This window comes from Mirounga angustirostris, unplaced genomic scaffold (assembly GCF_029215605.1).
Source record: "Mirounga angustirostris isolate CCGP_5_RB_7025 unplaced genomic scaffold, mMirAng1.0.hap1 SCAF_13, whole genome shotgun sequence".
In the NCBI taxonomy this organism is placed as follows: Eukaryota; Metazoa; Chordata; class Mammalia; order Carnivora; family Phocidae; genus Mirounga; species Mirounga angustirostris.
In genome coordinates, this window is record NW_026991721.1 from 12,534,804 (window position 1) to 12,558,792 (window position 23,989).

General features: G+C 53.0%; 1 protein-coding gene across 3 annotated transcripts; it reads left to right on the forward strand.

Annotated features, from left to right (window-relative positions):
- Nucleotides 1-1,890: 1,890 nt before the first annotated feature.
- SLC43A3 (solute carrier family 43 member 3) lies at nt 1,891-23,594 on the forward strand. Of its 3 annotated transcripts, none has more exons than XM_054511906.2 (13): nt 1,891-1,951; nt 2,551-2,917; nt 3,155-3,284; nt 10,183-10,322; nt 11,710-11,786; nt 11,988-12,080; nt 14,459-14,598; nt 15,813-15,928; nt 16,872-17,045; nt 17,204-17,323; nt 20,727-20,913; nt 21,553-21,676; nt 22,950-23,594. In XM_054511906.2, the coding sequence occupies exons 2-13, from the start codon at nt 2,734-2,736 to the stop codon at nt 23,049-23,051; spliced, it is 1,587 nt and encodes a 528-aa protein (XP_054367881.1). In that variant the 5' UTR covers nt 1,891-1,951; nt 2,551-2,733; the 3' UTR covers nt 23,052-23,594. The 3 variants fall into 3 exon arrangements, with proteins under 3 accessions (XP_054367881.1, XP_064432479.1, XP_054367880.1); XM_064576409.1 differs by having other exon boundaries at nt 10,276-10,322; XM_054511905.2 differs by lacking the exon at nt 1,891-1,951 and adding an exon at nt 2,141-2,410.
- Nucleotides 23,595-23,989: the final 395 nt, after the last annotated feature.

Sequence of the window (23,989 nt, forward strand, 5' to 3'; positions counted from 1 at the left end):
CAGGCTCCCTGGGACTCCAGGATCATGACCTGAGCCGAAGGCAGTCGCTTAACCAACTGAGCCACCCAGGTGCCCGCTACTCTATTTTCTTATGGTTTGTTCCCATCAATTCATTTTTTAAAGACAAGATTCGTTTTCTCTAATGTCCGAGTACGAGATGTTAAGACTGGGAGGGTTCAGAGCACAGGTTTGGGAGTCGGGCAGACACTGGCAACTTTGTGGAGTGACCTTGGTCAAATTCCTTTGAAGTCCCCGCTCAAAGCTGCTTCTCTGGCTGTTTTCATATCCGGAAACGGGGGAATCCAGTACCATCCGCAGTCAGGGGACTACCTACCATACCTGCAAGGACTTCATAAACTCACCTCGTATTTCTTGACAAATATTGTAATTAAAGTACTGCAGTCCTCATCTTGCAGGTGGGGCAGCCAAAGAGCATGCCTGGGGCTTTGTGAGCAGTGAGTACCTGGGTCCAGGCCCAGAGTGCCCCTTCCCCACGCAGTCAGTCCCTTTGGTGGTCACACTCTCTTTATCCTTGGTGCTTTGGTAGAGATCTGGAAAATACTCTCTGGTTCTGGCCACTCGTGGTTCTAACCTCTTATTTCTTTCTCATCCAAAAGAAGTGCGTGCTTGGAATAGCTTGAGTCCCTTGCCCCAGGGAGAATCCAGAAGGCTGGGCATGGAAGTCTGCAGACTCCATGGAATATGCAAGAAGCTCTCCCCCAAATTCAGCTTTTAATGGGGGCAATGGCTGCATAGGCCAAGGAAGCTGTCAGCTCACTTGCTCTGGGCTGGAATGATAGCAACACAGCTGGCTCAGCTGCCTTTCTCACGTTGATCACAAGCTCCAATGGGCAATTATATATGTCTTTGATTAATAAAAAATGGAGCAATGAATGCTTAATTAACGCAGTCTGGTGGGTAAAATCTTTCAGAACCTGGGCTGGGGGTGAGGCAGGGAGTAATCATAGGGATCCTTGGGAGTGAAAAGGCAAGGGCACCCCACCAGGGCCGGGGTGGGGCTGGGTTCTGGAAAGCTGTTCAGTCCTGGTACTCGGCTCTCTGATTCTGTGCGAGGGATTTGCTGGCAGCCCTGGGAGCCTGAGATCAGGACCGAGGTTTGAGCTGGTGGGCAAATGGGCAAACATGTATTCTGTGGCCACGCAAGCGGGCAAGGTAAAGCACCTGGAATACGGTGCGTCCGCAGGTAGCCATCGGTGTCCTCCGTGTGTGCTGGGTGTTTGTGCTCTTTTCCGTGGGTCTGCCCGTGCGAGCCACAGTTTTGTTTTTTTTTTAAAGATTTTATTTATTTATTTGAGAGAGAGAGAATGAGAGAGAGCAAGCACATGAGAGGGGGGAGGGTCAGAGGGAGAAGCAGACTCCCCGCCGAGCAGGGAGCCCGATGCGGGACTCGATGGACTCGATGCGGGACTCGATGCGGGGACTCGATGCGGGACTCGATGCGGGACTCGATGCGGGGACTCGATGCGGGGACTCGATGCGGGGACTCGATGCGGGACTCGATCCCGGGACTCGATCCCGGGACTCCAGGATCACGACCTGAGCCGAAGGCAGTCGCCTAACCAACTGAGCCACCCAGGCGCCCGCGAGCCACAGTTCTGAAACGAATTTGGTTAGGGGAAGGAGGAGAAGCGAAGCGGCCAGGAGGCTGAACGAGGATCAAGAAAGATGCAGAGATGCCAACAGGCGCGGCTGGGGCCGGAGGGAGGTAACGGAGCGAAGATCCCAGGCCTGGGCGGACAAGCGCTCGAGAAACGGTGAGCGGGGCAGAAAGGAAGTGCTAGAGAACCGGGGCCGGCGGACCTCCCCCGACACCGCCCGCCACTCAGGGCCCTTCCGGACGGGGCGGGGGGTGAGGGCGGGGCGGGGCGGGGCGAATCCAAAAGGCGCGGGGCGTGGGTGGCGCGGGAGTGCCAGCGAGGAAGGCCGCCGGGTAGGGCTCCGGGGCCCGAGGCGCGGGGCGGGAGGCCGGTGACCCCCGCGGAGCATGGGCCCGGGGCGGGGGTGGGGGTGGGGGCGGCGCCCGCGGGCCGGATGGGGTGCGCGTGCAGGAGCAGGTGCGCGCGGGGGGGCGGGGGGCGGGGCGCGGGCCCCGCGGCGCCCTTTCGGCAGAGGGTCACGGAAGGTCCTGGTGGAGGTGGATATTTTGGGCTTTAGACTGGCCTGTGTTGTGACTGACTAGCTCATGTGACCTTGGGCAAGTTGATAACATCCCATGGAGCTTTTATTCTCTTGTCGGTAAACTGAAGAAGACAAGACAGCTAACTTTGCCAGGTTGTTTTGAGCCTGCGAGGAGCTCCGTGAAGTGTCACCACCGCCCCCCACCCCAGTCGCTGCTGTTTCTATTTTTGTGGACAGTCTTCAGAACTGGACTCGGTTTCTGCATCCCCAGGTGCTGCCGTTGTGGGGTAGCGAGGCTTTTTGCAGCTGTTCTAACAGTTGGCCCTTTCTGCACCCCTCCCAGCACGCTTTGTCCACCTCTACCTTTCTTACAAGTCCCCTGTATCAAGCAGCCTCTGCTTTCTTTTACAGGATCCAGAGAATTGCCCACCGCTGTTTCTTGCCCAGGCCCGAAAAAAGCCAGAACCAGAGCCTATTTGAACAGAAGGGCTTGCCAGAGGAATTTTCCAAGTGCCCAAAGGCCAGCCCTTGAAGTGCCTGTGGTCAGCCCGGGAGGCCCTCGCTGAGATTTGGGGATCGGCTCTACCTCAGGCCATGCCAGGCCAGGGTCTGCCCCTTCGAGTGGCCACCCTGCTGACGGGGCTGCTGGAATGCCTTGGCTTTGCAGGAGTCCTCTTCGGCTGGGCATCACTGGTGTTTGTCTTCAAAACAGAGCATTACTTTGAGGAGCTATGTGAACCGGATGTGGGGCCGATGGGCAATGTCACAGGGGAGGCTGGTAAGGGACTCCTCTAGGGAAGCAGAATGTGGTTCCCAGGCAGTAGGAAGGGGTGGGAGGGATTCTACCCCCACCCCCTCCCCCCCACAGTGCCAGCTTTTCTGGGGTCAGAAGTGAGGAGTGTCATCCTCCCCACCAACTCCCCAACCTTGGTCTAGGAGGTGCCTGGGGAGGGAAGTACCAGCCCCCGAGGCTGTCACGTTTCAACTCCCTGAGATCTCCCTTTCTCTCCTCCAGACTGCAAAGCCCAGGATGAGAGGTTCTCACTCATCTTTACCCTGGGGTCCTTCATGAACAACTTCATGACATTCCCCGCCGGCTTCATCTTTGACAGGTTCAAGACCACCGTGGCTCGTCTCATTGCCATGTAAGTCCCAAAGGCCCGGCCTGGGCAGAGATAGGCAAGACGGATTCCTCTAGCAGTAGCCATGCTTGGAGGAGACCCAGCTGGGCAACAGGGCAGCCCTGCCCGGCCCTGGCCCAGCAACTGTCAGAAACAGCACAGGATGTGGACTCTGTCTAAATCCACCCTCCTCTCTGCACCCCTACTCCCCTTACCTTTGCCCTGTTCTTCCTTTGTTCAATGGGATTGTGTATTCAAATTGAGCTGGAGCCCAGGCCAATTTCCTTTGAGGGCTGGCTTGGTGCCTGGGTTAAAATAGGGGAACTGAAAATTGTCACTCAGGGATCCTACCAGGCCTCACATCCAGGTCCCTCAGGCTTAATTGTCATCTCATCCCCCCGCCCCCGTCATTCCCCAGAGATTTAGTAAGGTCTCCTGGGTATCCCCGATGGTGGGATTTCCTGACCCCCTCACTGGAGCGGAGACAGTGGGGGTTTCATGGAGGGGAAGGGACCTCCTCTTGCTCAGACAGGATGCCACGGTAGCCAGCCAGCTTCAGTGATGAGCAGTGGCCTGCCAAGGCCTTAATAGGACCAAGGGCAGGAGGCTCCTGGCAGATGTATGGAAAATGAGTTATCAGACAGAGGGACTGGAGGGCTGGCTGATAAAGCAAGTTCCTGCCCTGTAAGCCGTTGGGTGTATAATGACTTTATCTCAGTCTGTCCTTGGCTTGGCTCCCGGTCTCCTCTTCTTCCCACCCCTTCCTTTGGCCCCTGCCTCCTCTCCAGCCTTCGTATGTTAGGAAAAACTCGGTCTTCCTTGTGTTTCTCTTTTACTTTCACATACAACACCTCACTTCTGATACATCTGGTCAGCAAATGTGTGGGTTTCTCCCTCACACCAAGCAATTCTTTGATTGTCCTACAATTTAACTCAGTTCTGACACCATCTCGTTGGGGAGAGTGTCACATCCTGCGTGTTGAGGGCTCGGTCCCACAAGACTGCCCCCCACTTCAGATGCCAATTGCAAGTTGGTGGGTCCCCCCACAGGTTACCCACAACTTCTGTCTGCTTTGGCTGCCAATCACGGTTCCCATGACCTCCTCCCTCTTGGACTGGATTAATTGCTAGAACAGCTCACAGAACTCAGGGAAACACTTGTGTTTACCAGTTTATTAAAGGATACGGTAAAGGATACAGATGAAAGCATACAGGTTTGGAAGCTCTCTGAGCCCCATCCTAGTGGGATTTTATGGAGGCTTCTTCATGTAGGCTTGATCAATTACTAACCATTTCTAGCCCCTCTCCCCTCTCTAGCGAAGTGGGGCAGGGGAGAGGGGCTGCCAAAAAAATCCCAAACTTCTAATCCTAACCAATCCTTGGTCTTTCTGGTGACCAATCCCCATCTGGGAGCTATCCGGGAACCTACCAGAGTCACCCCACTGGAACAAAAAATGCTCCTTTTGCTGTTATCATGGAGTTTACAAGGGTTTTAGGAGCCCTGTGTCAGGGACTCAGGACAAAGACCAAATATGTATTTCTTTGTGTAAACCACAATATTACAGTGCAGCCCCTGGTCTTCGGACATGGATCCCTTGTAGCAGAAACGATCATAAAGGTCGAAAGGCACTGGCAGATTAACAGAAACACATTCAGTCATTAGTAACCATCCAGTCCATCATCATACCATCTGAAAATGTCTCCCTGGGACGCTTATGCTCACAGGCTTCCATTTGATCTTGTCAGGGTCCAAAAGCGGGAGGGGTCTCAGCAATATATCCCTTTACCCTTCAGGCATCCGGTATAATTGAGTGAAGAGACAAGATCCTCTCTTGCACTGAGCCTCTTTTGGAGTATTCACCTAGTACTGGATTTCCCTCCTTGTAGAACCTGCTTATTCATCCCCTTACTCTCTGATTTTCCTTCTCTCCATTGATACCGTAACTCTTCCGTCTCTGGAAGGGATGTTGGGTTTGGCCACTGTGCTGGTCTGGAATACTCGTCCAGCAAGTGTCTTCCCTTTCCGGTAGGGCGAGGTTACCCCCGACGCAGAACTAAGCGGGCTCTCTTTCCTACCAGGCAAGATGGCTGCCTTCCCTGTTTGTCCCAATTTTGGCAGATAGAGGGAAGGCTCACAGCCTGCCCCAACGGGCACTTAGGAATCGTAACATAATGGTTAAGAACACAGTTAATTTCCTTGCTTAGGAATCATCTCTGCTTCCAGCCCTGGTAGTGGTAGCCCTGGTCCTGTGACCGTAGCATGAGGGGAATTTCCTCTAACCACAACACTGATAGGGGAACCATTCCCCACTCAGACACCGTGTCCATCCCTCATACACGGTTGGGTGAGAGAGAGAGAGAGAGAGGCAGCCACTTCACATACAGCCTGTTCGAACATACTAGTCCTCCCATTTTCATGCACCCCTCAAATGCCATAGTGATTTCCATAGGTCTGTGCCCCGTATGGCCAAGTTTCCATTGCCTTCCTGTAGGACCGAATGGCCAGGCCATTAGCCACTGCCTGTGGGTCCGAAAGACCTGAACGTAGGGGCCTTTTCCATGGTAGGTTTCTTTCCTCTCTACTAGGACAGCAGCATGAGGTTCCTTCAGCCCACTGAGCTGATCTGTTTCTACCTTTTTGGATCAGAGTGATGGCCTTCCAAACAGGATGTCGTTGTCCCTTCACCTCGGAACACAGCCAAGTAGCTCTGTGTTGGTCAACTGGGGGCTCTTTATAGGGCACCATCCAAGTGACAGTAGAATCCAGCCACTCCCCGCACATTCCAGAGTCAGTCCTTGCCGGGGGGGGGGTGGGGGGGGGTGGGGGGGGGTGGAAGAGGCTCCCTGGTCATGGTATCTCATCCTTGCAATTCCCCAGGCGACATGATCCTGTCTTACCACTGCTATTTTTAGTATGGAATTCTTCTGGGCATTGCCATCCCCATTAGAGCATTTCTCCGATACCATCCTAGACATTGTGGGTCTTTCATGTTTGAAGATCATTTTTTGTACTTCAGTTATTTGTGTGGATTCAATTAGTGTCTGATAGGAAGATGATAAATGCCCCGGAAATGGAAATTCTCTTGTCCAAGGTCCCAGTTGTTGCTGGGAGGTGACCACAGACTTTTGCCATAAGCCCCAGTGTGGGCTCCCCAGAGGGTCACGGCACAGAGAATTCGTGCCTGACCAGCACTCTGCCTTCTCTCCCACACCGTCTGGGCTCGGGCAGTCTTACTGGCTCCCAGTGCACATGTCCAGTTGACAGGAAGGTTGGATTTAGACACCTCCTGTCCCAGAGCGCTAGCTGGGGAAGCCAGTCACGCGCAGGGTCCAGCCCCATGATCCAGTCACCTAAAGAACTCACAGCCTCTTCTTGGAAGCCTGTTCAGACATACCAGTTCTCCTATAAACATTTACCTTTCTTCCAGTAACCCTGACCTTCCTCCCCGCAACCTCCTTAGGACTTGGTCAGCAGGTTGTTTCTGCCGTCAGGTGGGTAAGGTGTTCCCAGCCAGACGTAGTATCTAGTTGTGAAACATCAGGGAAAGGAGACAGCAACTTCTTTACAGAGAGCATGTTTCAACATTCCAGCTTTCATAAACTTACCAACTCTTATGTTATCATGTGCTCTCAGTCTAACTGAAGCCTGTGGCCCGGCTGACGCTTCCCTTACCAAGGAGCCCTGGAAACTTCTCTACTCCCTTCCCATTTTGGCCACTCCTGTGCAAAAGGCTTCGGGGCCAAGATGAGGGGTAGAGTCAAGGGAGCCTGGTCCTTCTGTCCGTCTGGAACCTGATGAATCTGCTTAGCCATTGCCCCCAGCACTTGCTGGTTGGGTTTCTCATTATGATCTCTCTGTCTTCTGGCTTTTAACGTTTTTCAAACTGGGGACAAACAGATTGGACTTGTTTGCAGGCACTTTAATGCTGGGGGCCGGCAGGGGTCCCTTTGGCCCACTCAGCCTTTGGCAGTGCTGTATTAACATCTTTTTTTTTTTTTTTTAAAGATTTTACTTATTTATTTGAGAGAGAGAATGAGAAAGAGAGAGCACATGAGAGGGGGGAGGGTCAGAAGGAGAAGCAGACTCCCTGCTGAGCAGGAAGCCTGATACAGACCGATCCTGAGACTCCAGGATCATGACCTGAGCCGAAGGCAGTCGCTTAACCAACTGAGCCACCCAGGCGCCCAACATCTTTTTTTTTTTAACCCTAATAACTGTCTGTTTCATTTATCTTACATCTCTATAACCCTCTGGAGATTTCCCCCCAGCAGGGTGAACCCACGACTCTCCTCTGTTTCCTCTTTGTTCCACTCCCATCAATATTTGCTTTATTCCCCTTATTCTTTCTTTCTTTATTATTTAAAAAGATTTTATTTATTTATTTGACAGAGAGAGACATAGCGAGATCAGGAACACAAGCAGGGGGAGTGGGAGAGGGAGAAGCAGGCTTCCCGCCGAGCAGGGAGCAAGATGCGGGGCTCGATCCCAGGACCCTGGGATCCTGACCTGAGCCGAAGGCAGATGCTTAATGACTGAGCCACCCAGGTGCCCCTTCCCTTATTCTTTAATAACCATTTAAAAATGTCTACCCTAAGACCAGTCTCTTGATTCTCCCCTCTGCCTGTCCCCATTCTTTTGTTAATTAACCTAATATATTTATTAGCACCTATAAGACCCAGGAGGGGAAACTGAGCCAGCAAACTCAGTAAGCCTTCCCAAACTGGTTTTTCCCTTTTGCAGCAATGGGTTTTATGGGGTGCCCACATGAAAGGGGTCCCCTTCACCACAGCATTTACCACGACCTGGACACAGGTCACCGTAAAGCCACACCCACATGGCTAGCATACAAAGCCTATGGGCTGTTCCATCTGGGATGTTCCCTTTGTACGGGGCATGGGACCTTACAGTGGCCCCTATCTGTGCCCCCAGGGACAGCCTCCTGTGTGTGTGGATCACGCGTGAGCTCTAGGTCCTGCAGCAACCCGGACATGCCCTTCCACTCTGCAGCATTCAAAACCAAAGACACCACAGCCCCCAAATTAGGCACGCTCCCACTCCATCTCAGGGAAGATTCTCTGGGAAGCTGAGGATACTCTTCCACAAAATGTAGCAGCTCCTTCGCATGGCACCATCCCCCCCCAGTTGAGTTTTTTCCTCCTCCCACACTGACGACCTTCTTGGGAACCAGAGGTCTTAGAGGGACTTTTGGTTGTTCCTGCATCATTTTTCCCTTGGGGGTGATTTCGAGGCTAATGGCCAAAGCTCAGACTTACCCACATCTGACCCTGGTCTAGCACGCAGGGCTGACCCGGCACTCTCTTTTAATTTTGTGTTAGCTATTATGGATCACAATAACCGAGCGCTTGTATCTTTCAGCTTTTGCTTATTACTTTGCCCTTCCCGTGCATCCCGTGAACCCACTCCTTGGGAGCTGGGTCCGTTTCTGAATCCCAAATTGGTAACTTCTCCCTTTAGTGACTGATAGCAGGGTACCTGCTGTTCCACGCCATGGGTCACCCCGTGGTCACCCAGGAGCCAGGGGCTCTTCATCCCCTCTCTCTCCTCGAAGCACAAGTTTCTTTGAGCCTGGGCCGTTCTAGCAAATCCCACTTCAACACCAACTGTATTGGAAAATCCTACATACCTCCTTCTGCATTTCTCCTTGACTTTCAACAGAACAATTCGCTTCTGACACATCCCGTCATGACGTGTGTATGTGGAGTCTCCCCAAACCACGCAATTCTGTGACACCAGCTGAGTGTCCTACAATGTAACTCAGTTCTGATACCGTCTCCCTGGAGAGTGCCTCAGATCCTACAGGTTAAGGGCTGGGTCCCATGAGACTGCTCCCCACTTCAGATGCCAATCATAGGGGATAGGTCCCCAGTTTACCCACAACTTCTGTCTGATGTGGCTACAAACCAGAGGTTCCCATGACCTCCTTTCCCTTGGATTGGATTATTTCTAGAACAGCTCACAGAACTCAAGGCAACATTTACGTATGTTTACCAGTTTATTTAAAGATACGATAAAGGATGCAGATAAATAGCCACGTGGGGAGATATGTAGGGTGAGGTCTGGGAAGGTCCCAAGCACAAGAACTTTGGTCTGGTGGCGTCTGGGGTGTGTCATCCTCCTGGCATGTGGTTGTATACACCAGCCCAGAAGTTCTCCTTATGTAAGCTTGATCACTTATTTTTTTTTTTTTAAAGATTTTATTTATTTGACAGAGAGAGACAGCGAGAGAGGGAACACAAGCAGGGGGAGTGGGAGAGGGAGAAGCAGGCTTCCCGCAGAGCAGGGAGCATGATGTGGGACTCGATCCCAGGACCCTGGGATCATGACCCGAGCTGAAGGCAGACGCTTAACGACTGAGCCACCCAGGCGCCCCAGCTTGATCACTTATTAACCTTTTCCAGCCCCTTTCCCCTTTTTGCAGAAGTGGGCGGGCCCGGCTGAAGATTCCAAGTGTCTAATTATGGCTTGGTCTTTCTGGCGACCAGCTCCCAGCAGGAGCCATCCAGGAGCCCACCCAGAGTCACCTGATCAGAACAAAGATGCTCTTAGTGCTCTTACTACTGAAGAATTTACAGGTGTTTTAGGAGCCCTGTGTCAGGCACTGGGGACAGGGACCAAATGTATATTTCCTATTATAAATCAGAACATCACACTTAGGCACTGCTTCTATTATCCCATGCCTTGCAAGATCCCCAAACTGCTAAGAGATCCCCATAAGCTTGGGATTGTGGTCCTGAAATCACAGTGCCCTAGAACTTCTAAATCAGTCCAGTCATTTCCTTTTATAGCAAAGGCTGCTGAGGCACAGAGAAGGACAGTGCCTTACCCAAGGTCACACAGTGAGGAGGAATTAGAACCCAGAAGTTTTGCTTTGTAGAGCGGGCACTAATCCCTTTCTCCAAGGGATTGGGCTGTTGCGACCCCACGTGGGAGGACCTTGGCTCTCTCTACTCTGCCCTCTGGACAACACTTTCCATCTCCCGTTGTACGTTTCAGATTTCTCTACACCAGCGCCACACTCACCATAGCCTTCACCTCTGCAGGTGAGTGCTGTCAGGTGGGTGGGAGGGATGAGGCTCAGGGGCACCTGCTGGGTGGGGCAGGTGCAGAGGGTGATCTTTGAGCTCGAGGGGATCTTTGCGGGGGTTGTTGTTGGTCTGTGAAACCAGTCTAGTCAACTGAGAAATGCAAAAAATAAGGACAATGGAGGGACTGCTTCAGAGAGAATTTATTCGAAAGATTACGTCCTTCCTCTGGTGTGTGTTAACGTGTTCTCTTCTTAAAAACAAAATGATAGTATGAAGGAGGGTTATTTTAAAAAATAACCTTGATTTTATTTTTTAATTTTTTTTTAAGATTTTATTTATTTATTTGACAGAGAGAGACACAGCGAGAGAGGGAACACAAGCAGGGGGCATGGGGGAGAGGAAAAAGCAGGCCTCCCGCCAAGCAGGGAGCCCTATGCGGAGCTCGATCCCAGGACCCTGGGATCATGACCTGAGCCGAAGGCAGACGCCCAACGACTGAGCCACCCAGGCGCCCCCAAAAATAACCTTTATTTTAAAAAAACCCTATAATTTAAAAAAATAATTATTTTTTAACCTTTTTAAATTTTTTTAATACCTACATTTTAAAAAATATCCTTATTTAGTAGGGCAAAAGTTGACAGCCCTATTGTAGTCAGCAGTTTTTGCTTCACATTTTACTGATTGATGGACAGAGAAAACTCCTAAAGTCTGAGAATTTCAGTCGGATTCATTCTCCTCTTCTCGCATTGTGTGGAGGAGAAGACAGGCGGCCGAGAGACGCCTTGCCAAGACTTGGAGTGGGACACGCTCTTTCCCGATGTCTCGGTCCTGCTGGCCGAGCATGATGCCTGGCACCGAGGAAGCGCTCCCGGTTTAATGGACCAGGGAACCACAGTTCACGGCCGTTCTTGTTCCGCTCTCACAGCACCCCATGAGATGGAAAGAGCCAGGACTGTGATTCCCATTTAACGGATGAGGTGACCGAGTCACAGAACAGAATCCAGCTCCAAGTCCTGCAGTGAATTAGAGGCTGTGCTTGGGGGCCGAATCCAGGCTTCTCTCCCCAACAGTGTCAAGCATGAATGGAGGGGCTGCTTGGGGTTTAATGAACGAAGGGAGCAGTGGCTTCACTTAGAGTCTTGCGTCTGCCTGTGGACAGCCAGGCCTGCCACAGACCGAGGACCACCTTTGGGCCCAGGAGACCTCCGCAGGGTCCCTCGGCAGGGGCATTTGGGGGAGCCCTGACCACTATCTTAAGGTCCTCAAAGGATGCTAGCAGGCTGGCTAGAATTGGGGCCCTGCCACCAGGATTGTTAGGAATTTGGAGAAGGTGGGAGCCAGAGTTTGGGGCTCTGTGTTTGGGTTACACTGTGACACCACCCCACCTCTGTCTTTGTTCCAGACTCAGCCCTGCTGCTCTTCCTGGCCATGCCCATGCTTACTGTGGGAGGAATCCTGTTTCTGATCACCAACCTGCAGGTGTGAGCCCGCCCTGACCCCGGGCACCTGGCTGGAGGGAGGGAGAAGCGCCATTCTGCGCGGGCTACCTCCAGTGGGGCCGGCTCGAGCCAGGGCGGAAGCTCCCGGGATGGAGGCGGGTGTGGGTATAATGAGGGCCTGGCACATGCCCCGTGGACGGCAAGAACCAGCTCAGGAAGAAGTGACGCCTCTGTTCTCTAGGTTGGGAACCTCTTTGGCAAACACCGCTCAACCATCATCACCCTCTACAACGGGGCGTTTGACTCCTCCTCGGCAGTCTTCCTTGTCATCAAGGTAAAAAATACCAATGAGCAACCTGTATTGCACGCTTCCATGTGCCAGATGCTTGTCTTGTGAACTTTGCCTGATTTCTTTCCTTCAAGCCTCCTGCAGCCAGTAAACGTGGCGCTTGAACTTGGAGCCCAGACCTGTCTGGTTCTGGAGCATCCCCTGGTAGTGATTAAGCTCTTTACACCGACCTAGAATTTCTGGGGAGAGGCTGTGATGCACTTGGGTCGGTGTTGGGCAGAGGCTGGGAGCCCCATGGAGGGGGGTGTTTGTGCCTGTGAGCTTCTGGTTTGGACTAGAAGGTGAGAGGAGGCCAGTGGGAGCAACAGGGGCAGGCACAGAGGCCTCTCCAGCTCTCCCAAAGGCTGGTGTTGGGGATCCGGGGGCTGGGCTGTTCCAGTGCTGTTAGCGGCCCCCACCTGACCTGACAGTCTTTCCATCTTCTTCGTTGCTAATAATTCTACCTGGGCAGGGAGGTGCCCAGCCCAGAGGATGAATCCTGATTGACCTAAGCCAACGGGGGCAATCCCTCTCCCCCTTGTTAGTGATGGGGAGAGGTGGTCATATTTTCCAGTCCTTGTTAATGAGATGAAGGGTGTGTATCCTGGAAGAGTTTAGGGGACATTCTCCCTCCCTGATGGAAGGTGAGAGCAGAGCTGAAAGGAAGCCTTTCTCCTTGGTCCCCCTGCCCAATTTTTCTTTCCAAATGTTGTGGTAGGAGGATGTGATAGCTGGAGTTGTGGCAGCCATGCTGTGATTATGAGGCCACCAGCTGGAGGACACGAAGGATGAGTGAGTGGAAGGAATCAGAGAATGCAGGTCCTGCCCAACTTGGGATTTCCCTCCAGGCTTTGTGTTAGGCCAGAGGCAGTGGGTACAGCCCATGGGCTATGGGGGAAGAGAAGAGGATCTCTGGGAGTCACTACGAGACATGAGACTAGCTAGCTTAGTCCCATGAGCACCTTGGCTTGGAGGGCCACCTAGAGGCTGAGCCCCAGGGGCACTTACTCAAGCCTCTCTACCACTGGTACAAGAGCCAGTTTCCTGGTTCTCCCTCCTTCCCCTAAGTGTGCCTTCCTTTCTCTTTTGTCTCCTTAGAATTGGAAGGAGAGAGAGTGTCCGAGTAGGATCTGAGCTCTTAGTTTAATCTGACCTTGCTGCTTCTGACTCTGACCTTGAGCAGTTCATTGCACCTCTCTGGACCTCACTTTGACCCTCTGTAAAAGGAGGAGGTGGGCTAGATCAATGGTTTCCAAACTGGGTGTTGAGGAACCCTGAGGGGTTCTCTGCGGTGTTAGGTCGGTCACCAAGGAGAATGAGGGGGAAGATGACTGAGCCGCTTCCCGCTGATGTGTTTCATAAGTTGAATTTTTTTAAAAAAATATTTTATTTATTTATTTGAGACAGAGAGAATGAGAGACAGAGAGCATGAGAGGGAGGAGGGTCAGAGGGAGAAGCAGACTCCCTGCCGAGCAGGGAGCCCGATGTGGGACTCGATCCCGGGACTCCAGGATCATGACCTGAGCCGAAGGCAGTCGCTTAACCAACTGAGCCACCCAGGCGCCCCTCATAAGTTGAATTTTTGTGTGAAGTTTTGTTTAAGTAAAAGGACTTTGCTGCTATTAAAAAAAATAAAACAAAAAAGCAGTGGGCTAGCAGATCTCTGAGAAGCCACTTTAGGAGAGTCTCCAAGGCTGTGGGGATGGGTGACCATGCCCCTCCCCCCTGCCCCGCCCCAGCTGTCGAACCGTGGGGTGAGGGTGAGCCTATGTGTGCGTCAGGTGTCCTTGATTAGCCTTCAGGATGGAGGGCAAGAGCCTCTGACAGGCTGGGGTCCCAGCCCCTGCTGCTTACACTGACTCTTCTGTTGGGTAAAACACACAGAACATAAAATTTACTCTCTTATCCATTCTGAAGTCTACAGTTCAGTGACATTAGGTTCATTCATATTGTGCAACCATGACCACCATCCATCTCCAGAACTCTTTGCAACCTTGCAAAACTGAAACTCCATGCCGATTAAACAGTGACTTCCTATCCCCCAGCCCCCCAGCCCCCCAGGCCCAGCCCCTGGCGAGCACCATTCTCTTTTCTGTGTCTGTGACTTGGATGGCTCTGGGCCCCTCATGTGCGTGGCAGCATGCGGTATTGATCCCTTTGTGACTGGCTGATTTCCCTCAGCATGATGTCCTCAAGTTCACACTGTAGCCTGTGTCAGGGCTTTTTTGGGGTGAATCCTATCCTGTCGTATGTGTATGCCACACAGTTCGTTGGCCCATTTATCTGCCAGTGGACATTTGGTTTGCTTCTACCGTTTGGATGTTGTGAATGATGTTGCCATGAATATGGGTGTCATGCTGACTCTTTTCCTCTTCCTTCTGCAGCTGCTTTATGAACAGGGCGTCAGCCTCAGGGCCTCCTTCATCTTCCTCTCAGTCTGCAGTGCCTGGCATGTAGGGCGCACTTTCCTCCTGATGCCCCGAGGCCACATCCCCTATCCACTGCCCCCCAACTACAGCTACGGGTAAGCACTGTGATCTGGCGACTGTGGGCCTGAGCCCTCCGCCTGACCTGTGGTGGGAAGCCAGGGGTGGGACAGATGTGCTAGCAAGGCAGAGGAGACCTGTCCCAGGACAGCAGGCCTGGGCCAGGGTGTATCAGTTAGCTGTTGCTGTGTAACAAACTATTCCCGAACTCAGTGGTCTAAACCATTCAGCATTTATTGTTTTTCATGAGTCTGTGGGTACCTGGCTAGTTCTGCTGATCAGAGGTGGGCCTGGATGGTGTTGGCAGGGCTCGCTCAGGCCTCTGGTCATCTGCTAGGCTAGCTGGGGCTGGCTGGGCTGGATGGCCTCACATGGGGTTTGTCTGGCAGTCCTTTGGGGTGACAAAGATGTCTGAGTCATGTGGCTCTCCTCCTCCATCAGGCTAGTTCCAGGGTTCCAAGAAATCTGGGGCCAGCCCAGATACAGGGGCTGGGGACCCCGTCAGGGCTGCCAAGACCCATTGCAGAGGTTGCAGAACAGGGGAGGTGAAGAAATGTAACTGGTTTTGCAGTCAGCACCTCGGGTGGTGGTGGTGGGGGGCATTGATTTGTTGCTCACTTACTGTTTGCCCCTGCGCCCTCTGATTGCATTGCACAATAATCCTCTCAGATAAATATCCTCATCTCTTTTTTCCAAATGAGAAAAAAGAGGTTCAGAAAGGCTAAGTCTGAGCCATACTTCTATGGTTAGGAGGAGGCAGCACCAGGATTCGAACCCAGGCCTTGCCTGTTCTTCCCACGCTTCCAGTGGTTCCCAAACTTTGCTGCATATTAGAAACACTAGAGATCTTTGAAAAAATATGGAAGCCTGGGGGGTACCTGGGTGGCTCGGTCGGTTGAGCATCCAACTCTTGATTTGGGCTCACGTCGTGATCTCGGGGTTGTGAGATCAAGCTCTGTGTTGGGCTCCCCACTCAGTGGGGAGTCTGCTTCTCTCTCCCTCTCCCTCTGCCCCCCCCCCCCCCCGCTCTTGCTCTCTCTCTCTCTCTTTAAAATAAATAAATAAATCTTTAAAAAAAATTTGGAAGACTGGATCCCATGCCCAGGCATTCTCATTTAACTGGTCTGGGCTGTGGCCTGGGTGGGACGGCCGTTGACAGGTGTCTCCAAAGTGCGGTGAACTTCAGGAGCCCCCGCACTGTTCCCTGCGGCCTGAATCTCAGGCTCAGCTCACAGTCCTTGGGTTGGGCTAGGGGCTTCTGTGTCCGTAGCCTGCACTCCAGGACTGACACCACTGAGGGAGAGAAGAACACAGCGGAGTCTGATAAGGTGGAGATGCAGACCAAGGAGTTCCCTCCAGCAAAGGAAGGTGAGCCCCCCGGCTAACCCATCTGCCCCTCGGACCCTGACTTCTCCCTGCGGCTGGCCGGGTTCTCTGCTTCTGGAGCTGCCCCGGGGATGCAGCATCAGGAAAGGTCTGTCAGAGGACCTGTAGGGGCTTCTCAACCCCTGCCCCTGCCCCTGCCCGCCTCTTACGGAGGGTCCACAGAGGGGCATGGCTTCTGCGTCTTCTCTTTCTGTCCTTCTTTTCTCTCTCCTCGGCTCCTCATACCTCCTCCCCGCTCCCTGCCTCCTTTCCCTGCAGCGTCTGTTCTGGGTCTTTGGTTATAAACATCACAAACCACTGCTGGCAAAGTAGAAGCGAGAACAGGATTCTGGGAAGCTCAGAGAACCAAGGGAAACATGAACTTGTCAGGCTCTGGGAAGAGGAGAACCCGGATGCCTCTGGGGACCCCCAGACTAACATTACAGCTGGTCTGCGATAGAACCGGTCAGCCCTGGGTGAGGAATAGGACAGCTAATTCACGGCCCCACCTGGACCATGAGAACTGAGGCAGGGCCCGGCTTCCAGAACAGACTCGGGATCCCGGTACGGAAAGCAGGGGAAGGGACGTGGGGCCGCTGGGACAGTAGCCGGCCGCCCCTCATATTCCCCTCTCCTTGAATGTCTGCGTTCTCTTCTCCTTGTCTTTCTCTTCACCGTCCTGGCCACGAAAGTGCTGGTACAGAAAGTGTCACTGAGTCCAAGCTGTGAAAGACAGACCGGGTTTCAGCAGGACAGAGGAGGACATGGGCGGGTCACTGAGGGTCGTGGGGCCGGGATAACAAAGCTATAGAGGCGGGACGAGCTGGTTGCAGGCATCTGCGGTCCGGGAGGAAGAGGAGGTGAGTTCACTCCTTAGACGGTCCTGCCCACCTGCTCCCCTCCTTTCTTGTAATTCATGCCCAGGTGCTTCCTTCCTTCCCTGCAGAGACCGTGGAACCAGGGAGGAAGCAGGAGCACCGCTCTTTCTGGCGTTACGCCCTCTCCCAGCGCTTTGCCTGCCACCTGGTGTGGCTGTCCGTCATACAGCTGTGGCATTACCTCTTCATCGGCACCCTCAACTCGCTGCTCACCAACCTGGCTGGCGGGGACAGAGCGCTGGGTGCGTGGTGGGGGCTGGGCGGCGCAGATCCTCGGGAGGAAGTCTGAGCAGGGGTGTGGGGAGGAGGGACAGGCAGGCAAGGGCAGGCTGGGAGAGTCCTCTCCTGTAAGGCAGTGCTGGAAATGCTGTACCACCCAGCCCCTCTCTGCACTCCGCAGTCAGCACCTACACAAATGCCTTCGCCATTACTCAGTTCTTCGGGGTGCTGTGTGCCCCCTGGAACGGCCTGCTCATGGACCGGCTCAAGCAGAAGTACCAGAAGGAAGCCAAAAACACAGGTGAGGCCTGGGCTGCAGAGGGTCGGGGAACCAGGAGGGGAGGCATCTTCATGCATGGCCAGAGCCACATTCTCTTTTGTTCTTAATCCTTTTCTCCTTGCATCTATCCATCCATCCATCCATCCATCCATCCATCCATCCATCCATCCACTAGTCGATGAGCGTCTGTTATGTGCCAGCCATAGTTCCAGATTCCACCATGGACTGGGCCAATAGGCCCTCATTCTCAGGCCGTCCTCAGTCTAGAGAATGAAGGGCAAGTAATCAGGCGTCACCATCCATGAAGTCAGCTCACAGGGGGTGATGGGGACACAAAGAAGGGCACTTAGCCTATTCTGGGTGAGGATGGGCTTGATGTCCCAAAAGGCTTCCTGGAGGAAGTGGCTTCTAAGCCGAGGCCTGAAGGATGAGCAAGAAGAGAGGAGATGAAGAGGAGGGCCCTGGGAGAACAGCCCAGGAATACAGTGGGGTCAAGGTGATGAAGAGCAAGCAAAACCTGAAGACTCCCCGAAAGGAACTTGAGCTGGCTGGGGCGCCGAGGAGAAGGGGCTGAATGGGGGAGAGGCAGGTGGCTGTGCTTAGGAGCATGGACACGACCCTTGGACGTGCCTGGAGGAACAGAGGGGCGCTGAGTTACCCCCCTTCCCCGGTGCTGCCCCTCCTACCCCTGCTGGGGTATTTTAGGACAAATTGCAGGCATCAGATCATTTCATCTGTAAATACTTCAGTCCGTGTCTCTCACAAATAAAACCATTTTTATTGAAACATCACCCTAATATCATTATCATTAAACAAAACAGTAATTCCTTAACATCCTCTAACACGCAGTCCTGTCCAGATTTCCCAAAGTGTCTCAAATATGCCTTTTTCTAGTTGGTTTGTTCACATTAGGACGCACACAGGGTCTACGCCATTATTTCGTTGATGGTCTTACTCTATCTTTTTCAATCTGTGCGTCCCCTCCCCTCCCCCCACGTTTTGTTTTTCTGGTTGTTTATTTGTTGAAGAAACTGGGTCATTTGTTCTATCAGATTTCCTCCAGATTGGATTTGGCATCTTTTGGTATCACTTAGAAATGTTTCGCTGATTGGGTATTTCCTGTAAACAGGCAGATTGGAGGCTTGAGGAGATGCCGTTGAGTATTTTTTGGTGAGCAGGCTTGGGAGGTGGAGCTGCGGGCTTCCTCTGGCTCCTGGCGGCAGCCCCCCCGCCGGTCCCGACTGTCCCTGTTCTTACGATGTTAGGATTGACCGGTGGGTCCAGACATTGTCAGTCTGATCCGCCCAGGACAGAGTTTCCCATCAGCTGCACGGGTAATGATTTTAGTAGCTATGGGTGATCACTGCCGGGATCCATTATTTTATTAGGATTGTAAAATGGAGATTTTCTATTTCTGTCTTTCCTTCTGCTTTTAATTGCTAGAGTTCCTCTAGAAAGAAAAGCTTTCCCTCATTGACTGCTTTGTACCATGAAATAAGTGCTTGGTTTTTCCTATGTGTACCAGTTTCAGAATAACGACTTGGGTGCCCCAGCAACCTCTAGGGGGGATGACTTGTCATTTCTCTTTTATTTGAGTAATTGATTTACTTTTTAATGTCATTTCTCTCTTTTTTTTTTTTAAAGATTTTATTTATTTATTTGACAGAGAGAGACACAGCGAGAGAGGGAACACAAGCGGGGGGAGTGGGAGAGGGAGAAGCAGACCTCCCGCTGAGCAGGGAGCCCGATGCGGGGCTCGATCCCAGGACCCTGGGATCATGACCTGAGCTGAAGGCAGATGCTTAACAACTGAGCCACCCAGGCGCCCGTCATTTCTCTTTTATTATTATTGTTTTTAAAGATTTATTTATTTATTTTAGAGAGGGGGAGAGTGCGGGAGCGTGGGGAGGGGTGGAGAGAAAGGAGAGAGAGAAAGGGAGAGGTAGAGAATCTCAAGCTTGACCCTGAGATCATGACCTGAGCTGAAACCAAAAGTTGGATGCTTAATTGACTGAGTCACCCAGGCGCCCCTAACGTAGCTTCTGTTTTTTTTTTTAAAGATTTTATTTATTTGTCAGAGAGAGAGAGGGAACACAAGCAGGGGGAACAGCAGAGGTAGAGGGAGAAGCAGGCTCCCCGCTGCACAAGGAGCCCGATGCGGGGCTCGATCCCAGAACCCAGGGATCATGACCTGAGCCAAAGGCAGACGCTTAACCATCTGAGCCACCCAGGCGCCCCCGTAGCTTCTGTTTTAAAGCCTCATTTTAAATATATTTGATGGGTTTCAGTCTGGAAGGGATAGAGCATTCATGAACTTGAGCCTTCATGTCAGCTCTTCTCTCTGCCTCTCTTATCTACCCGGTGAACTCCTATTCACCCTCCAAGGTCCACTTCTGGTTCAACTCTCTCAGGGAAGAGTGAGGAAGAGTCATGATTCTTCTGTATGCTCCAATCAGTCCATCTCTGGCTATCAGGCACTTTACCAATGCAGAATCAGCATCCTTTAACACGCTGCCATCAGATTTAGAGAGTGTCTTATTCTCTAGCACAGTGAGATGTTCGGGGCTGTTTCAGGGGGTGCATTTCCTGCCCCGGACCTGAAACAGCCGTTTCTCCAAGTAGCCCTGGGTCCCGCTAAGTGGGAAATGGTATTTAAAGACTGCAGTCTGGATGCTCGGCCTTCCAGTTCTCCTGGGTCGTCTGTGCTTTTAGGTCTTGGGTAGAGGTAAGATGTACTGATGTTTTAATTCATAGTTTATTTTGATTTTACTCTTGATATTATATCTGTGTCTCTTTTCCTCTGAAGATCGTCATTCCTAACAATGCCGTATACTTATAGTGTATATCCGTCTGCCGCGTGCGGCCCTCTATGTACACATACGCATATACAGCATTTTAAAAATGTAGTTTGTGCATAATGCCTGGCTTCACAATATCAATGCTATCAGTAACAATAGGACTGATGAATGCCGCTGCCCCTCCTTCCCCCCCTTCCTCCGTCCGTCCTTCCTTCCCACGCCCTTCCTTCCTTCCAACCATCGATGTGGATGCAGCCTGGCCCGGGCGGCGGCTGGGTGGCGGCTGTTTGTCTGTTGCCATCACCCGAGTGCAGTGAGGTTTACCTGGCTGTGGGGTGGAGGGGCCAGAGCATGTGGTCCCTGCTAGGAGGCCACTGTCACAATCCAGGCGTGCGTTGATGGAGACCTACAGCAGGTGGGGGTAGAGAGCAGTGGATGCATTTGAATGGCATTCAGGGGATGAATGATCAGCGCCGATTGATGGATTGGAGATGAGCACTGGGAGGGAGCGGTTTCTGCCTGGACGGTGGGTGGACGGTGGCTCCGCCCTTTCTCCCATCTTCGTGCCCTGTCGCCGCCCGCCACCGTGCTCGCCTCCACACAGCCTCTTCTTCCCTTTGGACCAGGGTCCTCGGCCACGACGGTGGCCCTCCGCTCGGCCGTGCCTTCTCTGGCCCTGACGTCTCTGCTGTGCCTGGGCTTCGCCCTCTGTGCCTCGGTGCCCATCCTGCCCCTCCAGTATGTCACTTTCATCCTGCAAGTGATCAGCCGCTCCTTCCTGTACGGGGGCAACGCTGCCTTCCTCACCCTCGCGTAAGTGGGCTTGGGCTGCGTTACCCCACGGGGACGTGCCAGCGCAAAGGGAAGTGTGCTGGAGGTAAAGAAGTCAGGAGGTGAGGATGGACCTGGGGGTGGTCCACTGAGGGAGGCAGGGTCTGGGAGCAGGTGTAGAGGGTGAAGTAGAGCTAGAGGCTGGTGGAAGGGATAGAGCATTCACGAACTTGAGCCTTCATGTCAGCTCTTCTCTCTGCCTCTTTTATCTACCCGGTGAACTCCTATTCACCCTCCAAGGTCCACTTCTGGTTCAACTCTCTCAGGGAAGAGTGAGGAAGAGACAGTCTTCCTTCTTTGTGCCCTCGGCACTCTGTTCTTGCTTCCTTTGCTAGCGTATGCAGCATCCAGCATGGAGTGGTCTGTTAATGCATCTGTCTTTTCCTTGAGACCTCTCCAAGCACAGCCTGTGTCTGGGTCCCTGCACAGTGCCTTCTCTGTGTCCTGTGGCTTGAGTCAAGGTGAAGGGGGGGAGGGTCTGTGTGGGCGTGGGAGGGTGAAGCCAGGCCTAGGACGGGGGACTTGGGAACAAGTGGCTGATGCAGGCCCACCACGGCCAGGTTCCTCCTTGGAGGGAGGGTCCTGGGAGCTCACTGGAACCCCGTTTGTCTCTTTCCCCAGTTTCCCTTCGGAGCACTTTGGGAAGCTCTTTGGGCTGGTGATGGCCTTATCAGCCATTGTATCTCTGCTCCAGTTCCCTATCTTCACCTTCATCAGAGGCCCGCTCCAGAATGACCCGCTCTACGTGAGTACTGGGGGGAGGGGGGTGTGGTCCTGTCCTTAGACCAGCAAGGACATCCAGATTGGGACGCCTCAGTGGGGCCCCAGCAGGGGGTGCCCCAAATCTGCCTGAGATGGTTCCTGCAGGACTGTTTCTGCACATGGGTACATCCTTGGTCTTATTCCTCAAACTGGGGTAGCAGAGTACCCTGCCCTATGGCTGAGGTACCTGAAACCGCAAGACTAACATGGCATGGCTTCCAAGAGAGTCTATATTATTAGAGATTTGGGGAGAAAAAAAATTTTTTTTTTAAAAGATTTTATTTATTTGCGAGAGAGACAATGAGAGACAGAGAGCATGAGAGGGAGGAGGGTCAGAGGGAGAAGCAGATTCCCTGCTGAGCAGGGAGTCTGATGCGGGACTCGATCCCAGGACTCCGGGATCATGACCTGAGCTGAAGGCAGTCGCTTAACCAACTGAGCCACCCAGGCGCCCGAGAAAATATTTTTTATGTGTGGGGAAACACATAGACATATTCTGGAGGAGAATGTAAAATTCTCACAGATTCCAAGTAAAAAGCCAAAACTTTAAAGACATTTCCTGCTTGTGGTGGGTGCAGGCTGAGCCCGGCCCCGGCTCTGGGGCAACAATACGCACGGGTTCCCAACGTTGGTTCGAGGGGCAGGAGCTCTGTGGTCTCACCCCGGCGTCCCCACACCCGAGGGATGCTCGTGGGTCCAGCTCTGAGAGGTGGGAGGTGGGCATGGCTCTCCACTTCTTTGCAGATTGAAGACGTAGGTTCGGGGATTTGGGTTCTGTGACTTACATTTCAGAAGCACATAGCTAAGGAGCAGAAGTCTTTTGACTTTGAATTCAGTATTCTGACCATTGCACAGCTCCCTTAGCCTCATTTAAAAAAAGATCAGCAACGTGTAGAGCAGGAGTTTAAGTCAGTCTTCGGGAGAAAAAAAACAGGACTGAACTAAAAACTGGGGAGAATTTCCTGCTTGTTGTGTCAGACGACTCCAACCGTATTCAGAAGACGTGTGTTCTAGCCACTGTCCCCAACTTCCCCTGTGACCTTGAGCAAGTCATCGAGTGCTCTCGAGACCTCTGTTTCTTCATCTCTGAAATGGGCACACTGTTCCTCCCCTATAACTGAATAACTGAAGGCTTTCCCCGGGGCACCGTCGGGTCTGAGGAGAACGTAGAGGCCGCACCTGGCACAGTTCTGGCCCCTTTGTTCGTGGGGCCGCTCAGAGTTCTGGACCTCACCTGCCCCATCTCTCTCCCCCAGGTGAACGTGATGCTGGTCCTTGCCACTGTGTTGACGTTCGTCCACCCCATCATGGTGTACTGGGAGTGCCGGCAGGAATGGGGCTCTCCTGCTACCGCCTAGCTCAGAAGCTCTCGCTTTCCAGCCCCAACGATGCTTTGCTAATCTTTCCCCACCTTTGAGGACCCCACGTCCAGGAGTACTTGGCCTGCGCAGGCTACTGATAAGTAGCCATTACTTTTTCTTTCTTTTTTTGTTTTTAAAAAAAGACATTTAGCTGCTAGCACACGCTTGGATTCGCAAGAGAAGACGATCCGGCGCCACGCTGATTGCTGCCCTGTAGGCCCTGAGCAAAGGCGCACGGAAGTTCTTGGTTTCGGAGCAGGAAGCATATGACTTTGGTAGACACCTGGTCTCAGGGGAGGTGATGTGATGAGGGAGGAAGTGTGCCCCCTACTTCTTCGGACCTCTTTGGCCGTTAAGCCTGTGTGTGCCGAGCCCTTCGCGCCAGGCAAGCCTCCAGGTGAAGAATGAGCTGGTCATGACCTTGGCCGTCGCGCTCGGCACTTAGAGGTGGCTCCCTCCGCGCTTTACCGTGGGCATCATATAAAACATTTCTCTGGGGAATAATCTTAGAGAAAAATAAAACCTCTCTGCCGAAGGCAACTCCTCGTGCGGCTTTCTAGGCTTTGGGCTGCTCTGTGTGCGTGCACGGGCGCGTGCGTGCTCGTGCGTCCCTGAGGGTGCTGCAGCCTGGGGGAGTGGCCGCAGGAGTGGAGTGGGGGAAGCTGGCTGCAGCTCCCTGGATCCAGAGGTGGAGCTAGAGCCCTCCGACCCCCGATCCACTCCCCTGGTCCCGGGGCCAGGGGCTCGAGACCACGCCCCTCCCTCCATTCCTTCCTGGGCCTCCTCGTCCTCCCCCCGCCGCCACTCCCCAACCCCAGCTGAGAGCCCTGCGTGGGAGCAGAAGGCCCCTGGGAGTCTCAGCGCTGCCGCTCAGCAGGTGGGCTGGTCCCGTAACCCCTGCGAATCACAGTTTCCTCACCTGCAAGGTGTAGTTC